Source organism: Chiloscyllium plagiosum, unplaced genomic scaffold, assembly GCF_037043375.1.
Source record: "Chiloscyllium plagiosum isolate Xiang-an unplaced genomic scaffold, Cpla_swu_hap1 HiC_scaffold_5, whole genome shotgun sequence".
NCBI classification, from domain to species: domain Eukaryota; kingdom Metazoa; phylum Chordata; class Chondrichthyes; order Orectolobiformes; family Hemiscylliidae; genus Chiloscyllium; species Chiloscyllium plagiosum.
Genome location: NW_028270143.1, coordinates 11,553,237 through 11,571,038, shown reverse-complemented (window position 1 = coordinate 11,571,038; position 17,802 = coordinate 11,553,237). Strand labels below are relative to the sequence as shown.

General features: G+C 41.8%; 1 protein-coding gene across 1 annotated transcript in view; it reads right to left on the bottom strand.

Annotated features, from left to right (window-relative positions):
- The window catches only part of LOC122549714 (antizyme inhibitor 2-like), an 88,476-nt gene that overhangs the window by 49,389 nt on the left and 21,285 nt on the right, over positions 1-17,802 (bottom strand). The window contains exons 2-4 of the mRNA XM_087986999.1: positions 17,279-17,406; positions 11,860-12,033; positions 1,790-1,962 (exon numbers count right to left, since the gene is read on the bottom strand). Coding sequence (XP_087843125.1) covers positions 1,790-1,962; positions 11,860-12,033; positions 17,279-17,377 — 446 coding nt within the window. The 5' untranslated portion in view covers positions 17,378-17,406. The remainder of the gene's footprint in view (positions 1-1,789; positions 1,963-11,859; positions 12,034-17,278; positions 17,407-17,802) is intronic.

Genomic DNA, 17,802 nt, shown 5'->3' with positions numbered 1-17,802 from the left:
ATTTCTTGTCAAAAATTTTTGTACATTAACACGACAGACCATGAGGGACACGCACACTAGAACGAGCGATCAACATCAAAAAACAGCAGACCAAGAAAAAGAAAAGTCTATCCCTTCAAGAAAACTTGGACAAGCTCACACAGAAGAACACCACAGAGAATTCAGAAGCTTGGAATAAGAACCTATCAGACCGACCACTAACAAACACAGAAAAAGCCATCCTAGTAAGAGGGATGAACTACAACTACAGGGATGTAGACAAAAAAAGGACTTCTTCGCAGCATTACCTGATAAACACAGTCCGCCGATTCTGAAACAACAAGCCCAAACAAGTAAACACAACATAGCCAGAAACTCTAGCCACACTACCATACATCAAAGACATCTGAGAAATGAATACCAGACTACCCTGGCCCCTTGACATCATGGTAGCCCACAAACCTACCATCACACTGAAACAGCTACTGGTGAATCTAAAGGTCCCTACACCAACAACCAGCAAAATAATGTCATTTTCAAAATACCCTGCAAAGACTGTAAACAAACACTACATTGGACAGTCAGGCAGAAAACTAGCCACCAGGACACATGAACACCAACTAGCCACCGAAAGACATGGGCCCTTCTTCAGGCTTATGCCCGAAACGTCGATTCTCCTGTTCCTTGGATGCTGCCTGACCTGCTGCGCTTTTCCAGCAACACATTTTCAGCTCTGATCTCCAGCATCTGCAGTCCTCACTTTCTCACCGAAAGACATGACCCACTATCACTAGTATCCTTACATATAGCCAAAGAAGGACATCACTTCGACTGGGACAACACATCCATACAAGGACAGGTTAAACATAGACACGGCATGAATTCCTAGAGGCCTGGCATTCAAACCAGAACTCCATAAAGAAACACATTGATTTAGACCTTATTTACCAACCTCTGAGAAAAAGAACCAGAAATGATTTCACTCACCTTTACAGACCAAGACACAAATAGAAAGTGGGGCATACCACCAGTGCTTCATTGGAGTCTCACTGATGATGTTATCTAGCATGGTGACGAAACATCTGAAAACAAACCTGCCAGCTCAGCAAGCAAACTTATAACTTGAACCTCAACCTGAACTACAAATCTTCTCAAAATTCACAAATGACCATTTCAGCATGAAAGATGAATGACTGTCCCTGTGTACAAAGTGACCTGTCAGACATTCAAGTCACTGGTGTCATTGAACTCCAAAGTGTTTAAGGGCTTAAGTGGTGTGTGAGTTGGTCCCACAGCAGGCATAATGAGGTGGTGAGATTGATGGTTTGTGAATGGAACTTGCATGGATGTAGATTCAAGGAAGATGATGGCCATAGAGCATGCAGCAGTGTAGTTCAGTAGAAGTTCATGATAGCCAAGGCAAGCATTCTACAAGCTGGAGTCACTAGGTACCCGTCCGGAATTATCTATTGAGCATTTGCACCGATGATTCCTTAGTGGAGGAGAGGAGGATTGGAAGTGAGGTCTGAATAAGGTGGGATTTTAATGAGGTGCAGATGCATGAAAATATTTTCCCACCTTTCGTACCACTGATCAGGCCATAACAGAGAGGAAAACTCCACTAATAGTTACTGTTTACTGACTCAAGGTGTTGCAGCGATATATAAATAAGAATGATTACAATGCATTTAACATGTTCTGCACAAAGACCAGAGAAACTTTGCAAGAACAGGCATATATCAGAGAACTATACTGAAATTGCTGAGTTTAACATGCAATTCAGGCAGAGAGAGAGATGCTGCCTACTTACTTGGCAGTTGGATGGATCATTGCAACTTTGAGCAGTTCGTCTTTGTTATCAAATGTCATCATCTGCACTCCACGGCTGACAGCATATTTAATATGAGAGACCTCCTTGCAGGGATTTGCATAAATGATTCTCTCTGCCGGCACAGCAATATCTAGTATTGTCGCAATTTCATTCTGGTTGGGAAAGAAAAGCAAGTTAGTTTACATAGTAAGCAGTGTTGTTCCAAGTTTTGAATGTGCATTTGCCACATACAAGAGCCATAGAAAATAATTTGAAAGGGGTGTGGAAACCGTAGTCTCAGCATTCACAATACAGTAATCTAAATGAGTGGCCACACCATACTTGCTTGGAGCCACACCTTGGAGCCATGCACCATACAACCTCAGGGTCTGCTATACTGTGGTAATTCATTTTGATGAAATGTAATGAAAGGGATATGATATGAGGCAAGTATTGGAGATGGTATGTAATCGATTGTTCTTCTGCATTATATATCCACCACACACTTAGACCCATGACTTTAGGGAATGGTTGAAAGTTTCCTGGAAAAAAACTCATGCTTCGCACAGAACTCTTTGTAAGGAAAAAGGCAGCAAATTAAAAATAACCAGGCAGCATCTTTAAGAAAACAATTTCAAACTTAGAAAGCCAATCAGGCACTATAATCTTTTTTTGATTGGTAAGTTTATCCAGGGTTAAACAACAACCTTTGCCACTATGATAACTGTAGTGATTGTAACGAGGTGAGTCAGGTGGATTTCAGAGAATGAGTTCCCTCGATTTGGCCTGTTAATCTGCTCAGTCAAGGAGCCCTGTCTGATAGATAAAATCAGGAGTGTTAAAGGTTCTGTTCACTCTGAAAGCTATCTCTAAGGAAGCTGGATTAGTGTCAAGGACTCTCCACATGTAAATGAAGGGTGACTTGGTGACAGGATACCAGCCTCTGCAGAGTTATTTCAATAAATTTCTTTAATAAATTCAACAATAGATGTGAACTTTTGTTTTTAATTCATTCATGAGATGTGAATGGTGGTGGCTAGGTGGCACTTATTGACATCTCTAATTGCAATGAAGAAGGTGGTGGTGAGCTGCCTTTTTAAACTGCTGCATTCCTCACGGTGTTGGCACACACTATTCATACTAGTAAGAAGAACACTGCAGGATTTTGACCCACTCAAGAGAAAGAAAGCAATGTACTTCTAAGTCAGGGTGGTGTGTGGCTTGGCGGGCAACTTGGAGACAGTAGTGGTCATAAACTTGTTGTCCTTGCCTGTATCGATGATACAGATTGTGAGTTTGGATACTGCGAATTCACCTAGCTTTTCCTAATCTATACATTCTTGTAGACTGTCAGATTGTATGATTTAGACTTTGGCCTGCAAGTCAGGCTAATTAAAAGTAACAGTGAAAATTTTATTTGATTAAAGAATCTCAAACTTACACCTTCTCGATAGAAAAGCAAGTAAAATTCGGACTGTTTTAATCATAAAACCCAACCAAGAATCATTGTATTATGTATTCACACAGTTTCAACCATCAATATAAATTATAGTCTATCTCTTGATGAGCTGAGGTGAACTGATGATTTATTGGATTTGCTGCAGTTGAGGTCACTCCATCAAATATTACCTCCTTGAAGGCAGGGGATTTCCCATAACCTAGCAGATTGTGTTACACCAAAGATCACAGGGTCATTTCGGGGTGACCATGTTCATTCCTGGGCAAATGTGGGAGTACTTTTTGAAACCCCTGCATTGAGAACTCCAGCATGGATAGAAGGATACCTCAGGACAGCTGGTCTGAATGGTAGGGATGTGCTCATAAATCCTTTTTCCACTCCTTACAGAATATCAGCCACTCCACCCTGCCTTTGTTGTTTGCCAACCAACCAGTAGACACTGCTGCCACTCACGTTGAGGTGGTGCAACGAATACATTATACCACAAAAAAGAAACTCATTAATAAACTTCTGGCAGGAAGTTTACATTATTTCCATCCTGCTCTTGGCATAACAAGAATTTTCACAAGAACCAGTACAAAAACATCCCAAGTTCCGATCGATTCACTCCTCCCCAAATAAATTGAGTTGTAACACCTCATATTGTCACAATCACTTTTCTGATGGATTTTTAAATCTTTAGTCCATAGGAACTGTCTTCAACCAGAGGACATCCCCCTTCCACAAACTGCTTCTGTAGTTTGCATAGAATTTGCAGTTTCTTCTCTCTGCTAAGCACACTGGCTGTTGTCCTTATCCAATATGTACAGGTACTCAGTATACAATACATACTCAGCTCAGGCAAGAACTTCAAAAACTTGCCTCTGATTGAACTGTCATTTTTCTTTATTTATACATTTTTGATCTGCACTGACTCATAACACTCGGCAACGCTGACATAAGAACTTCAGGCTCCAGCAAAGACCGAGATTTGACTGACCAACTACCAAAGTTTGGAGCATTTGCAATCACCAACAACATGATATCATTGCAAAAAACAAATGAACTGTGGGACAGTCACCTCATCACATCCTTCTCGTTTAACCTCTTCATCCACAGAATTTGTTTCTGTTTGGTTATACTTTATACCCATATTTCTGCAGAACTGTCAATGCTGTCTGTGATGTTTGCAAGTGAATTAATGCATGATGGATTTAAAGGGGATATAAGTCTGCATATTAATAATTAACAATTCATTTTTCTACTTGTTAAAGCATAAGATTTATTTTCTTCTTTATTGATGAAGCCTGATGTGAGTCACTTTATCCTAGTCAGCAAACAACATCTTAGTTATTCAATTGGTCACGTGTATATTTGTGGTAGATCATGGAATAGTGGAGCATGATTATCAGCACACTCTTCCCCCCAGCATATTGCCAATCCACTACATATACATAACCTGGACATGGTGCACAAAGCATGATGGCATGGGGTGAGGGCCAAAGTTCAATCTCCTCACATACTGAAGGACCCCTTATCTATAGCCAGCAAGACCTAGACAACATCCAGGCTTACAATGATAAAATAGTGAGTAATATTCATGCCAGGTAATAAACATCTCAAATAAAGAGTTTAAATTATCACCCCTTGACATTCAATGATTTTGCAAATACTGAATCATCCTGGAGGGGTTGCTATTGACCAGAAGCTTACTCATATTTATATGGGCGTGATGTGAAAGTGCCGATATTGGACTGAGATGGACAAAGTCAGAAATTTCACATCACAGGTTATAATCCAATAGGTTTAGTTGAAATTACAACCATTTGGAGCATTGCTCCTTCATCAGGTGAAATTCACCTGATAAAGGAGCAGTACTCCAAAAGTTTGTGATTTCAAATAAACCTGGAGGGGTATAACTTGGTATCATGTGATTTCTAACTTTATATGTACCAGTTATGTTCAGACTGTGGCTACAAAGAACCAGTCAAAGCCTACGAATTCTGTGGTGAACAACTCACCTCCTGTTTCCACAGTGACTGTCCACCATGTACAACTCTGGAGTCAGGTGTGTGATGGAATACCTTCCACTTATCTGGAAAGTTCCTCCATCATCTCAAGAAAATCATCTCCATCCCAGATAAAGCAGCCCACTTGTCTGTCCCCCATTCCATTACATTCAGTCTCTTCACCACTAACGCAGAGTGACAGCTGTATCATCTATAAGATGTACTGCAGTAATACAACTTCTGGCAGCATCTTCTAAACCTTCTAACCCCTATCCTTGGAAGGGCGTACCAGCACCTGCAAGTTGGCTTTCAAGGCATGCATCACCCAAAATGAAACTATCTTGTTATTCCTCAATACTGCTGGGTTAGCACACTGGAATTTTATTCATAGCATTGTATGCACCTATACCGCTCGAACTGCAGCAGTTCAAAATGGCAGCTCACCACCACTTTCTCCTGGGTAGTTAGAGAAGGACAATAAGCACTGGTCTAGCCATTGATGGCCACATCTCATGAATGAATAAAAGAAAATTCATGATTTTAAAGTCCTCTATTTTATGTTTTGTGTTGAATCTTATGACTTTTTAGCTAAGTCTGAGTTGTGCTGAAGTTTTGGGGGATTTTTCACCATGAATTTTTGGGTTTTTTTTTATTAAAATAACCATAACCATGTTAATTGCCTTATAATGTTTCTTATACCCAATTTCTGTTCATCTTACAACTCACATTCTCACAATTTACCTGTCTGTGCTTTTCTGCCAAAAAACTGGCACCTCTTACATCTGTGCCATCTCTAAAAAGCCACTGTGCACCTGGATGAGCATGGGCAGTCAAAAGCTGCCCAACTCATTCAAAGACAGAGTTGGAACATGGCAGAAAAGGAAAGGATATTATTCAACTGAAGAGGGTACAGAAAAGATTAACCAAGATAATGCCAGGAATGGAGGGTTTGAGTTAGGAAAATAGGCTGGATAGGTTGGGACATCTTTCACTGGAGTGTAGAAAGTTGAGGGGTGACTGTTCAGAGGTAGAAAAATCATGAGTGACATAGATAAAGTGAATAGCAAAGAACATTTCCCTCGGTGGAGGAGTTCAAAATTAGGGGGTGTATTTTTAAGGTGAACAGAGAATGATTTGAAAAGGACATAAGGGCAACTTGTTTTACACAGAGTGGTTTGTGTGCGGAATGAATTGTCAGATGTAGATATAGTTACAATGTTTAAAAGACATCTGGACAAGTACATGAATAGGAAAGATTTGGAGGGATATGGGCCAAAAGCAGCTAGGTGGAACGAATTTAGTAGAGGAAAATGGTCAGCATTGACTAGTTGGACAGAAGGATCTTTTCCCATGCTGTATGCCTGTGTCTCTATAAAAGTAACCTGGAGGTCTTGGTGGTCTGGAGGAAACGTGTCGTCTTTCCAGAGAACTGGCAGAGGAGGCTGTACTGCCTGCCTGCCAGCCTAGTCCATGGTTGCCACCTCAGAATTGCATTAAGCATCTTCTCTCATTTGTTCTCACCCCTGAACCTCCCACGCCATCAACCTTGAATGCCCTCAGTGCTTCCTCCTCATTGCTTTGGGAGATCTTGTTTTTCCTTTATTCATTCTCGGGATCACTGGCTAGACAGCATTTATCGCCTTGAGGAGAAAGTGAGGTCTGCAGGTGCTGGAAATCAGCATTGAAAATGTGTTACTGGAACAGCGCAGCAGGTCAGGCAGCATCCAGGGAACAGGAGAATCGATGTTTCGGGCATAAGCCCTTCTTCAGGATTCCTGAAGAAGGGCTTATGCCCGAAACGTCGATTCTCCTGTTCCCTGGATGCTGCCTGACCTGCTGCGCTGTTCCAGCAACACATTTTCAGCATTTATCACCTTGGCTTAATTGCCCAGAGGGCAGTTAAGAGTCAATCACATTGCTGTGGGTCTGGAGTCAGACATATGCCAGACCAGGTAAGGCTGGCAGCTTCCTTCCCTGAAATACATTAATGTGCCAGATAGGTTTTTCCCAACAATTGGCAAGAATTCATGGTCAGCATTAGACTCTTAATTCCAGATTTTCATTGAATTCTAATTCCACCATCTGCTGGGGTGAGATTCGAACCTGGGTCCCCAAAACAATGGCTGAATCTCTAGATTATCGGCCCAGCAACAATACCACTAAGTCATCACCTCATCACCGTTGGCCCACATGCACCAGGACAGTCAACCATCTCACTTATTCCTCCTCTTTCTATTGATCGAGAATACAGCCCACAGCTGAACAGCATAAACCCATGTGGGTGTCCACATCCAGATCCTCATCCTTTATGAGGAGAGAATCCTTGTCCTTGCAGGAGATGATGGGGACCATTCCTTTGTCATTGAGATGGCCATGTAAAATGACTGCCAAATGAATAAGTATCATTCTTCATTCCTTCGCTATTCTTACAGTAACAATGCTGTCAGTCTCATTCACTGCACATCACTTCAAACCACCGGCCACGATACCATCTTTCTCTTGTTCTCTGACCTCTGCAGAGAAACAGCCCGATCCTCTGGAAGTGCCATCCTGGAGCTCTAAGAATGGAATTATTTAAGGGTCAGAGGAAGTTCTCTTCTGAAGGAATGCTCAGGGGGAATATTAATCAGAGAGAGTGTAGGAGCACAATCTGGTGAACACATCACAGCGACAGCTCTACAGAAAGTGGAGCTCTAGATGGAGGTCTGTGCCGCGAGTATACTACTGCATCAACTGGAAGTAGGGAGGGTACAATGTGTAGGCAAGGCTTCGTGCCATGATGAGACCTTTGACCCTCCTCATACAACATCCCAAACAGTCCCTCTGAGCGTACCCATCAATGAATCAATGCTGAGGAATATCCAGGAAGTAGGCAGCCTGCGTGCTTTTGTGATGTACATTGTGAGGGTCTATGAACAATGTTCTCTCCCTTTCAGAGCCCTATGATTGGTGGTTGTAACAGACCTTCCCTCACATGTGAGTCAAATCCAGGTGGGTTCAGCTATTTTCTTCCCCATTGAGCACTTTCAGTTGCCAGCACGATGTCAGGTGACATTGAGTGTTCATTTACCTCAGCCTGAATGTGTTGGTGAGCCACAAAACATGTACATCCCCTTTCTATTAGCTCATCCAGAACACCCACAGACTTTACATTGCCATAAACCTCCACTCCAACTTTCACATGTCCCTACACCTGCCTATCTTTAACACCCAGACATTGGCATATGAGGTAACCATACTAGGTGGAGTCATACATTGCTTCTCCTACTGAAACCAGGTATTCCTGACTATAGATGATATCCACCACCCACATTACACTCTATCCAGCCATATTTTAATGTATTCCCCTCCCCTAACCCATTGTTCTGCTACCATTCACAATTGTACTTGAAATAACTCCACAGAGGCTGGTATCCTGTCATCAAGTCACCCTCTTGATTACGTGCATAGTACCTGACACTGACCTAGCTAGCACAGAGCTAGCTCCTGGATTGAGCAGAAATCCTGTCAATCCTGTTTATATCTGTCAGCCAGGACTCCGTTATTGAACCAAGTTGACTGCCACAATCAGGGAACTCATATTCTATGAAGGCCACCTGACTGACCTTGTTCCAATCACAATAGCCACCCTTGCTCCACATTCTGGGACATAGGCCCATTCTTTTTCCAGTGACATCCTCTGGGGCATTTTCACACCAATCTGATGCCCCTCACTCTGCCTTAGATGCTGGGGGCATGTACCAGACCTTAGCCCACCTCTTGCACCGAGAGAGTCTCAACCAAATATCATCTTCTTCAGGCAATAACAATGTCAATATTGCAACATCTGCCATGTCGCTCTGGTCCTCGGAGGTTTCTTTGATGCTTGGCAGACAGGAAGAACCCATGGGTTCTCTCAGTCTTGCCAGATGTTCAAGGGGCCAGGTGTGTTTTGCTTCTGCCCTGTTTGTGCGGTTACTGCTTTCATGTGGTCTACGTGCCTGTTCAGGTCTGTCTCCCTACCAGAGCTTAAGCTTGCATTGACCATGCCTCTTACCCAAGCAGGGTATTCCCATGGTTTTTACACCAACTTTCATCCCCTGAAGAAAACTGCCTCCCTCACATACATGGGTCTTGTGTCCAGCACTGTCATTCCTGATGGTGTGGCACTGTCCGCCACCACCCACACAGGTCCAGGAAGATCAGATTTTACCTGATGCGGAGTCTTCTCCCTATTTGTAACTCTTCTGGAGCTATCCCTGTAGTTGAATGACATGTATCCCAAATAGAAACCAGGACAGTTTGGCTTCTTTAATCGTCTCAAAGTTTGGACGTCTCTTTCTGCCAGACCTTTGGACAATGGATGGTATGGAGGTGTCCTTGAATGCCTTTTGGAAATCATTGAATTCCTAGCTGATAAACAATGGCCCGTAGTCTGTGACCAATACATCCGTTTGTCTATTACAAAGGATGTTCATGGTGACTAAGAACATTAAGTGCATGGAAGGATCATCAAAGTTGACATGTAATGGAATCCAAGGTTTACCTGGCCATTACAACAAATATGAGGGAGCTGCTGGCAGTGATTTTTGACCATGTTGCACTCTTGGCACTGCCCTACCCCATCCTTGCAGCTGTGTCCGCATCCAATCGTGACTACGAGGCATAACCTCTCAAGAACATCTTCATTTTGGAAACACCTCAATGGCCCTGATGGAGTTCAGCCAGTACCTGGTGGTGTTCTTTGCTTGGGACAATTATTCTTGCTCCTAATTATATGCAGTCCTCTATGGTGATCTCGTCTCGACACATCCAGAAAGGTTTCAGTTCTAGTTGCGATGGCAACTTCTGTTTCCCCCATCAACACCAGCTATTTTAGTTTGGCCAGGATGGGACCTTTTGTGTCCACAATCTGATATTATCAGCAGTGACCGGAAAGGAGTCCAGAAAGTTTAAGACCAGACTGGACTCTTCCAGTGGTGTCACCAGCAGTGGCGTATCTGCCAGTGGAAAACAGCTCAAGACATTCACCACTTGACCATCTGGCCACCTGGACGGTGTTCCAATTTGTAATTGTAAACACTCAGAATAGGAGCTTCCCACTGGATTTGACCTGAAGCTATGGGCGGCATGGCCCTGTCCTTTTAAAGAGCCCAAGCAGGGGTTTGTGGTCCGTCACTATTACAAATTTACATCCTTAAAAGGTATCGCAGGAACTTTCTCACACCAAAGATAACTGCCAAACTTTCCTTCTCGATCTGGGCATATTTTCATTCAGCATTATCCAACGTCTGGGGAGCGTATGCTATCAGGCATTCCTGTCCACTGGTCCACCAGTGAGCCAACACTACCCCAATATCATATGGGCAGGCATCACATGACAACACCACAGCTTGCTTGGGATCATGTGTGCCAACACCTTTGATGACACTATTTGTTTCTTCACTTCTGTAAAGACTCCACCTTGGCTATGAGACCATTTGTAAGAGTGACATTTTTACAATAGCAGATTTCAGGGTACCAGGATGGAAGCAAGGTTACGTGTGAATTTTCTGTAATAATTCACCAACCCAAGGAAAGACCTAAGCTCCAAAACAGACTTGGGAGCCGGGAACCTTTGATCAGCTTCATTTTATCTTCCAACGAGTATAGCCCAATGTGGTCGACTGTGTAACCCAAGTAGGTCATTTCAGTGTCCGGAACACACAATGTTTCCCTTCTAAGGCATATGCCCGCTTGGGACAAACATTTAAGCACCAACTTCCCCAAGTGGTCTTTAGTGGTCTTCCCAGTCATTAGCACATCATCCACCAAACTAGCTACCTGGGGTTGACATTGTAAAATATTCACCATCAACCCGTGGAAAATGGCACAGGTTGATGATATCCCAAAAGACAATCTCTTGCACATTGGTACAAACCCTTCTGGCATACTCTTGGGAATCCTCCTCGAACTGAAATTACAGGTACACAAGGCTCCCGTCTGGCTTTGTGAACAACAGGCCCCCAGCTAGGTTTGAATATAAATTATCCAGGTGAGGGATTGGGTATTTATCAAATTGAGAAAAGTAGTTTACCGTTTGTTTGAAATCCCCACAAAAGCGAACCAGCCCATCAGACCGCACAATTGGGGGGGGGGGGGGGAGCGGTTGTGAGGCTCACAAATTTGGGAAGAAATCCAGAAGTAAGGGATATCCCCCAATATTGGAGCAGAGACTGGAAGGAACTACGCTGTGAGTTATAATCAACCGTAGTCTGTGCTTGTAGGGTTGTACAGTTAGAGATCATTCAGATAATGTACAGCAAGGCCATAAGAGGGATTTGAAAATGAGGAGAATTACCTTAAGTTCTGTTTACGGGACACAGCTATCAAGTGTAGAATACATGAACTGTTCAAACTCTGAATATATGATTAAATTTGTTAACAGTAACCTCTCACAGGAAGAGCATAAAGGAAATCACTTCTTGAGATGAAACTGGGTTTGACAAGTGGAGGTGTGAAAGCGACAAAATCATCTTAAGTAAATACAGACATAATTTTGTCAATGTCACTTATATAGTATGGGAAATATTATACTATGTGAAAATAATGTAGTTATCAGACATACATTTCTGTAATTTTCTAAGCTTTTTACCCAGTCCTACCTTACTGGCACAGTCAAAGCCGAGTCCCATTTGAGCAAGAATCTGAGCCACTGGTTTGCTGTTGTTACATTTCACAGCGTAGAAAGGTTTCACTCGGGGCAGAGCCCTCTGCCATCGGAGATGCTGATGTACAAGATCACCCAGATCAGCAATAGAGAAAGCATCTGTGTTCTCCTGTAATAACAGAAACTACACTCAACTCAATATGATACACATACTTCTTCCAGGTTCCTGTGTTGTACAGTAATTGCTCTTCACTGGACATCATAATTTCAATGCAAAGTATTGATTCAGAAATGAGAACATAATTATTCAATTCAGCATTTCAATGGTTTTATTAAAATCATTCCAGATGCTCGTTCCAGGACTTAGCTTGTAAATTTGCTGCTCATCAAGGAACTCAACCAAAGGTCGGAATGGTGATAAGATAAATCTGTGAGCTGTTCTGGACTATACTTTATCATTACTAACTTGTTAATATTCTAAAATAGGCAGCCTTGAATTAACCTGTGGATTATGGCAGGTTTATAAACTTGACATCCGGAATACTAAATGAGACACAGCCTGTGATGAAGGTTGCACAGTAGAAATACTGAGAGTACAATCTTTCAAGATGGTAATTACAGTCAGAATACACTCCTCTGTTTTACTCATCCTGTTTGTCCTTTTGTGTAGTTTCTTCAGTATTGTTGGAACTGCACTTACACAGGCGAGTGAAGAGTATTCTTCAGAATTCTCATCCTCTTAACTGTTGTTGTCAACATAGAATATATGTAACTGTTAAGTTCAGTTTCTGGTGAATGTAACCTTCAGAATGTTGATAATGACATTTTCTTTGCGGAATCCCTCACTAAATGTCACAGAACATCCAGGTCTTGTTGCATATGGATATGGACTGCTAATCAAATCATGGATGGTGTTGAACATTGTGTAATCATCAAGTGAACATGCCCATTCCTGACCTTATGATGATGAGAAAGACATTGATGAAATGGCTGAAGATGGTTGGGCTGAGGGCATTACCCTGAGGAGCTGACATGACTGACCTCTAACAACCACAACTATCTTCTACCTAATTTCTATTGATTTCACTTTTGCTAAGATGCCTTGATGACACATTCACAAAACTGACGTAAATAGGAATCAAAGGGAAAGCTCTTTGCTGTGGTTTGGGCAAGAGATGCAGGCGAAATGTGTAAGAGAAAATTTTGTACAGGGGCAGTAATAATCTTGAACCTACTGCCTACAAAGCTGGTGGCTGCCAAAAAAATAAGAAATCAAACATTTGAAGAGGAAATCTGATGGGCACTTGAAAGAAATAAATGTGCAGGGCAATGGGGATTGAGAAGCACAGTGGGACTGACTGGATTGCTTCATGTACAGCTGCCATGGATTGAATAGGATGAATGGCCTCTCCTTCTTTGCCATAAATTACTCTAAGATTGAATGCCTTTTTTTTTAATTCACTTGTGGGAATGTGGTCACTGGCTGGCCAGCATTTATTTTCCATCTCGAGTTGCCCTTGAGAAGGTGGATGTGAGCTGCCTTCTTGAACCACTGCAGTCCATGAGCTATAGGGTGACCCATAATGCCTTTAAGGAGAGAATTTCACCATTTTGACACAATGACAGTGAAGGAACAGCAATATTTTTCCAAGTCAGGATGGTGAATGACTTAGATGCAAGCTTGCAAGTAGTGATTTTTTTATGCATCTGCTCCCTTGTCCTATTGGATGGAATTGGTCGTGGATTTGCTATCTAAGGATCTTAGGTGAATTCTGTTGTGCATCTTGTAGATAGTACATAGTAATACCAATCAAGAATGCTGCTTTGTCCTGGATAGTATCAAGCTTCTGCAATGTTGTCAGAAAGTGGGGATTGTTCCATCACACTTGTGTCTTGCAGCTGGTGGACAGGCTTTCAGGAGTCAGGATGTGAATTACCTGCCATAGTCTTCTTCTGCTTCTGACCTGCTCTTGTGGCCACTGTGTGTATGTGATGAGTTGTTCGTTTCTGGTCAATGGTATGTTGATTATGGGGTATTCAGTGGTGGTAACACTATTGAAAGTGGTTAGATTGACTCTTATGAGGGAGTCATTGCCTGGCATTTGCGTGGCACGAATGTTACTTACTATATTTCAGTGCAAACCTGGATATTATTCATACATTTGAAAATGGACTGCTTCAGCACATGAGGAGTCACAACTGATGCTGAACAGCAAGCATTCATTGGTGAACATCCTTATGATGGAGGAAAAGTCCCTAATGATGCAGCTGAAGATGGTTGGGCTTGAGACACTATGCTGAGGAATGCCGGTAGAAATGTCCTCGAGCTGAGGTGACTGACTTTCAACAACCACAACCATCTCTCAATATGTCAGCAGAGAGTTTACCCCCTGATATAAATTGATTCCAGTTTTTCTGGAACTCCTTGATAAAACACTGAGTGAAATGCAGCCTTGATGTCAATGACTGTCACTCTCACCTCACCTGCAGAATTCAGCTCTTTTGCCCAAGTTTGAACCAGGGCTGGAAATCAGGAGCTGAATGGCCATGGCAGAACTCAAACTGGGAATCACTGAGCAGGGCATTGGTGAACAGGTGCTGCTTGGTAGCATTATTGATGACACCTTCCATCACTTTACTGATGATTGAGAACAGACTGACGGAGCATAACTGGCTAGGTTGGATTTGACCTGCTTTTTCTGTACAGGAATTACCTGGCCACTTTTGAACATTGTTGGTTTGATGCCAATATTGTAGCAATACTCGACAACTTGATTAGGGGAATGGCAAGTTCTGGAGCACATGTTTTCAGTACTATTGCTGGAAGTTGATCCAGGCCCATTGCTTTTGTAGTATCCATTACCCCAACCATTTCTTGAAAACGTGAAGTGAATCGATTTGGCTGAAGCCTGGTATTTGTGGTGCTGAAGACCACTGAAAAAAATCATCCACCTGGCACTCCTGGTTGAGGACTGCTGCTGGACATGGTCATTCAGTTGGTTAAGGGCACCATTTGGTTTCGAGATGTATGTTCTGATATCTCCCTTAATAGTGGCATCCCTAGACTATTTCTGTGACCTGAGATCAGGGCTGTTAATGGTTATTTCTGGTCCTTCATAATCTCTGTTTGGTGTAGTTTGAAATGTTACTTCTGTCTTGGGGAAATTGATATGGAATCTGATGTTTTTGAGAGCCTTTGCGAATCTCTTTGACGTAGTCTGTTGTGAAAAGCTAAGGGACAATAACCTGTCTTCAGACTGTCTGTCTTTGTTGCCTCTGTGACCTTGGGGAGACCTGCAGAGATTGAATAGCTGCCTTGGACCAAATGTAATGTTGACTGCTGTAGGTCTGTCATCAGTGTCATACATGTTACAGCAAAGGAGAGGTTCAATGAGAATTTAATTAGAATATAGATAGAAAGAGTATAGCTGAGATAAATGCTAGTCACTTAAGAATGGGGAATTAATAATGTGAAACAAAGAAAGGGCAGCAAACTAAGAAAAATATTTTGTCGAATTTTACAGTGGAAGACACTAAAGTGTTTCAAAAATAGTAGATAATGTGAGAGCAAAAGGGAGTGTGAAATTGAAAATAATAATTTTCACCTGAGAGAAAATGTGAGATAAGTTCAAAGAGACCAAAGGCTGACATTTCCCTGGTTTTGATGGCTTGCTTCTCAGGGTCTTAATGTGGCTAGAGAGATAGTGGATGCTTTGGTTATAATTTCCCAGAATTCCCTAGAGTCTGGAAAGATCCCTGTGGACTGTAAAGCCACAAGTATAACATCTCCATTCAGAGAAGAAGGAAAAAACAAACCAGGAAACAATAGACCAGTTTGTCTACTGAGAACAGTAACTACTGCTATTCACCACTGTACAGTCTGCAGAGAGCTCAGGAGGACCAAGTTACCAAGTCAAAGAAGAGCTTCGTGTGAAATAGGATCCTCAGACTTCAATGTAGCTACCTCCAGATGAGTGACTGCCAGAGCAGATGATGCCTCACGATGATCCATGTCTCTGCCAAATGCTGGTCAAAGTGCAGTCCCTATCTGGTTACCCTAAATATAACACTGCCCTTTGCTTCGGAAGCTGCTGGGGGCCTCTGTAGCAATTGGTAGATACCACCTCTTTCAGAGCTCACTGATTCTCTCTTCACAAGAACTGACTACTGAATTTATTTTAAACAAAAATAGAAGTTGCTGGAGAAAGTCAGCAGGTCTGGCAGCATCTGTGCAAAGAAAGCTTCTGATGAAGAGTCACCATACTCCAAACGTTAACTCTGCTTTCTTCTAGGACATTCTTGCCAGGGCACTTTTATAGCTCAGAATTAGAGATACTGGTTATTCTCAATAACTGTCATCTTGTTAAGTGTATAGCTTGATTATATTCATTAGTTTGTGATGTTTTATTAATTTAGCCACTCAACTCATCTTTTTTAAATGCTTCTTGAGCCACTGTAATTCATGAATTGTCACTTCCATGTCAACCATCATTTTTGGATTTCGAGGTTTGTTTTTAAGCCCTTCTGTATGCCCTTCTTGCTGCCACCCTCCTCATTTATACATGGACTCGAACTGATACACATTGGTTTGCCTGCACTCAATTTGGACTCTGTCCCAACCAACAAGTCCTGGAGTCAGACTTGAGTCTGAAGACATCTGGCTGATAGGCAAGAAAGTTACCACTTTATAACAATATTTATTGTTGTATATGTAGGTATTACTTTTTTAATACAAAGCGAGATGTTATATAGTTATAAAAGGAGTCAGAAACTGTACTGTTATGTCGATGTAAAGATATACCTTCAGAATGCCACATTAAGACAAGCAGGCAGCAGACAGCATACCAAACTTGCATTGTTCCAAACACGTGAAGAGTTCCGAAGAAATACACTTGATAACAACTTCAATATTTGTGTCTAAAAGTGTGATTATTTGAACCTTCTACCATAAGACATAACACACATTACATCGACAGGATTATGGGACCTCTGTTCAGAAAAGTACAGAAGTTTTAAACAACTGTTTGCTTACATTGAACTAATGAAACAAATTACTTTGAAAAAAGTGTTAATACTGTGCGTAGAAGTTCATTTACTTTCTCAATATTTATCTTTTCATCAACATGCTGCAAATCCCTGTACTTTCAAACATTGCAGAATTATGATTAAAATAAAGATTTTGGGAGGAAAGAAAAGCTACAATGAGGAGAAAGAAAGAAGGGAAAGGGTCTGGCAAGCAGAGGAGCCCTGACTGAAGCAGCGTACTCTGCTGCCATCTTGAAACTACTAGGCTATATTACTGGAATTTCAGATGTTTCGATACAGTTGAATGAATATTAATCAACCTACTGATCATGTCTAACAATGAAAACTAATAGATTACTGCCAGCAATTACCATTGTATCAACACTCACCCTAAGCATTTGCTCTTTGATCTTCTGATGAACGACATCCATTATAGTGACACCTTTCTCCAAAATGACAAATTCAGATCCATTAATGATGTTTTCCATTTCTCAGCCTGCAAAGGCTTGACTTCAGACTGTAAAAGAAATTAGAACTTCTGAAAAATCCAAAACCATTTGTAGTATGACAATAGGGAACAGAAATAAATGTATACTAAGCATCTAGCTTTACATTCCAGATAAAGCTTCTCCCTCCCACTGTTCAAAGATTGATATGGAATACAATGCATTTTCATTTTAGAACATTTGAGTGGTAGGGTCCTGTGACTGTTGCCAAACAAATCGACCTTGGAGTCGCTGGTAGATGTGGTGATGAAGAAGTCATTTGGTACTTACCTTTATTGGTCAGTGCATTGAATTTAGGAGTTGGGATGTCATGTTGTGGCTCTATAGGAAATTGGTTAGGCCACTTTTGGAATATTGCATTCAGTTCTGTTCTCTCTGCTACAGGAAAGATGTGAAACTTGAAAGGG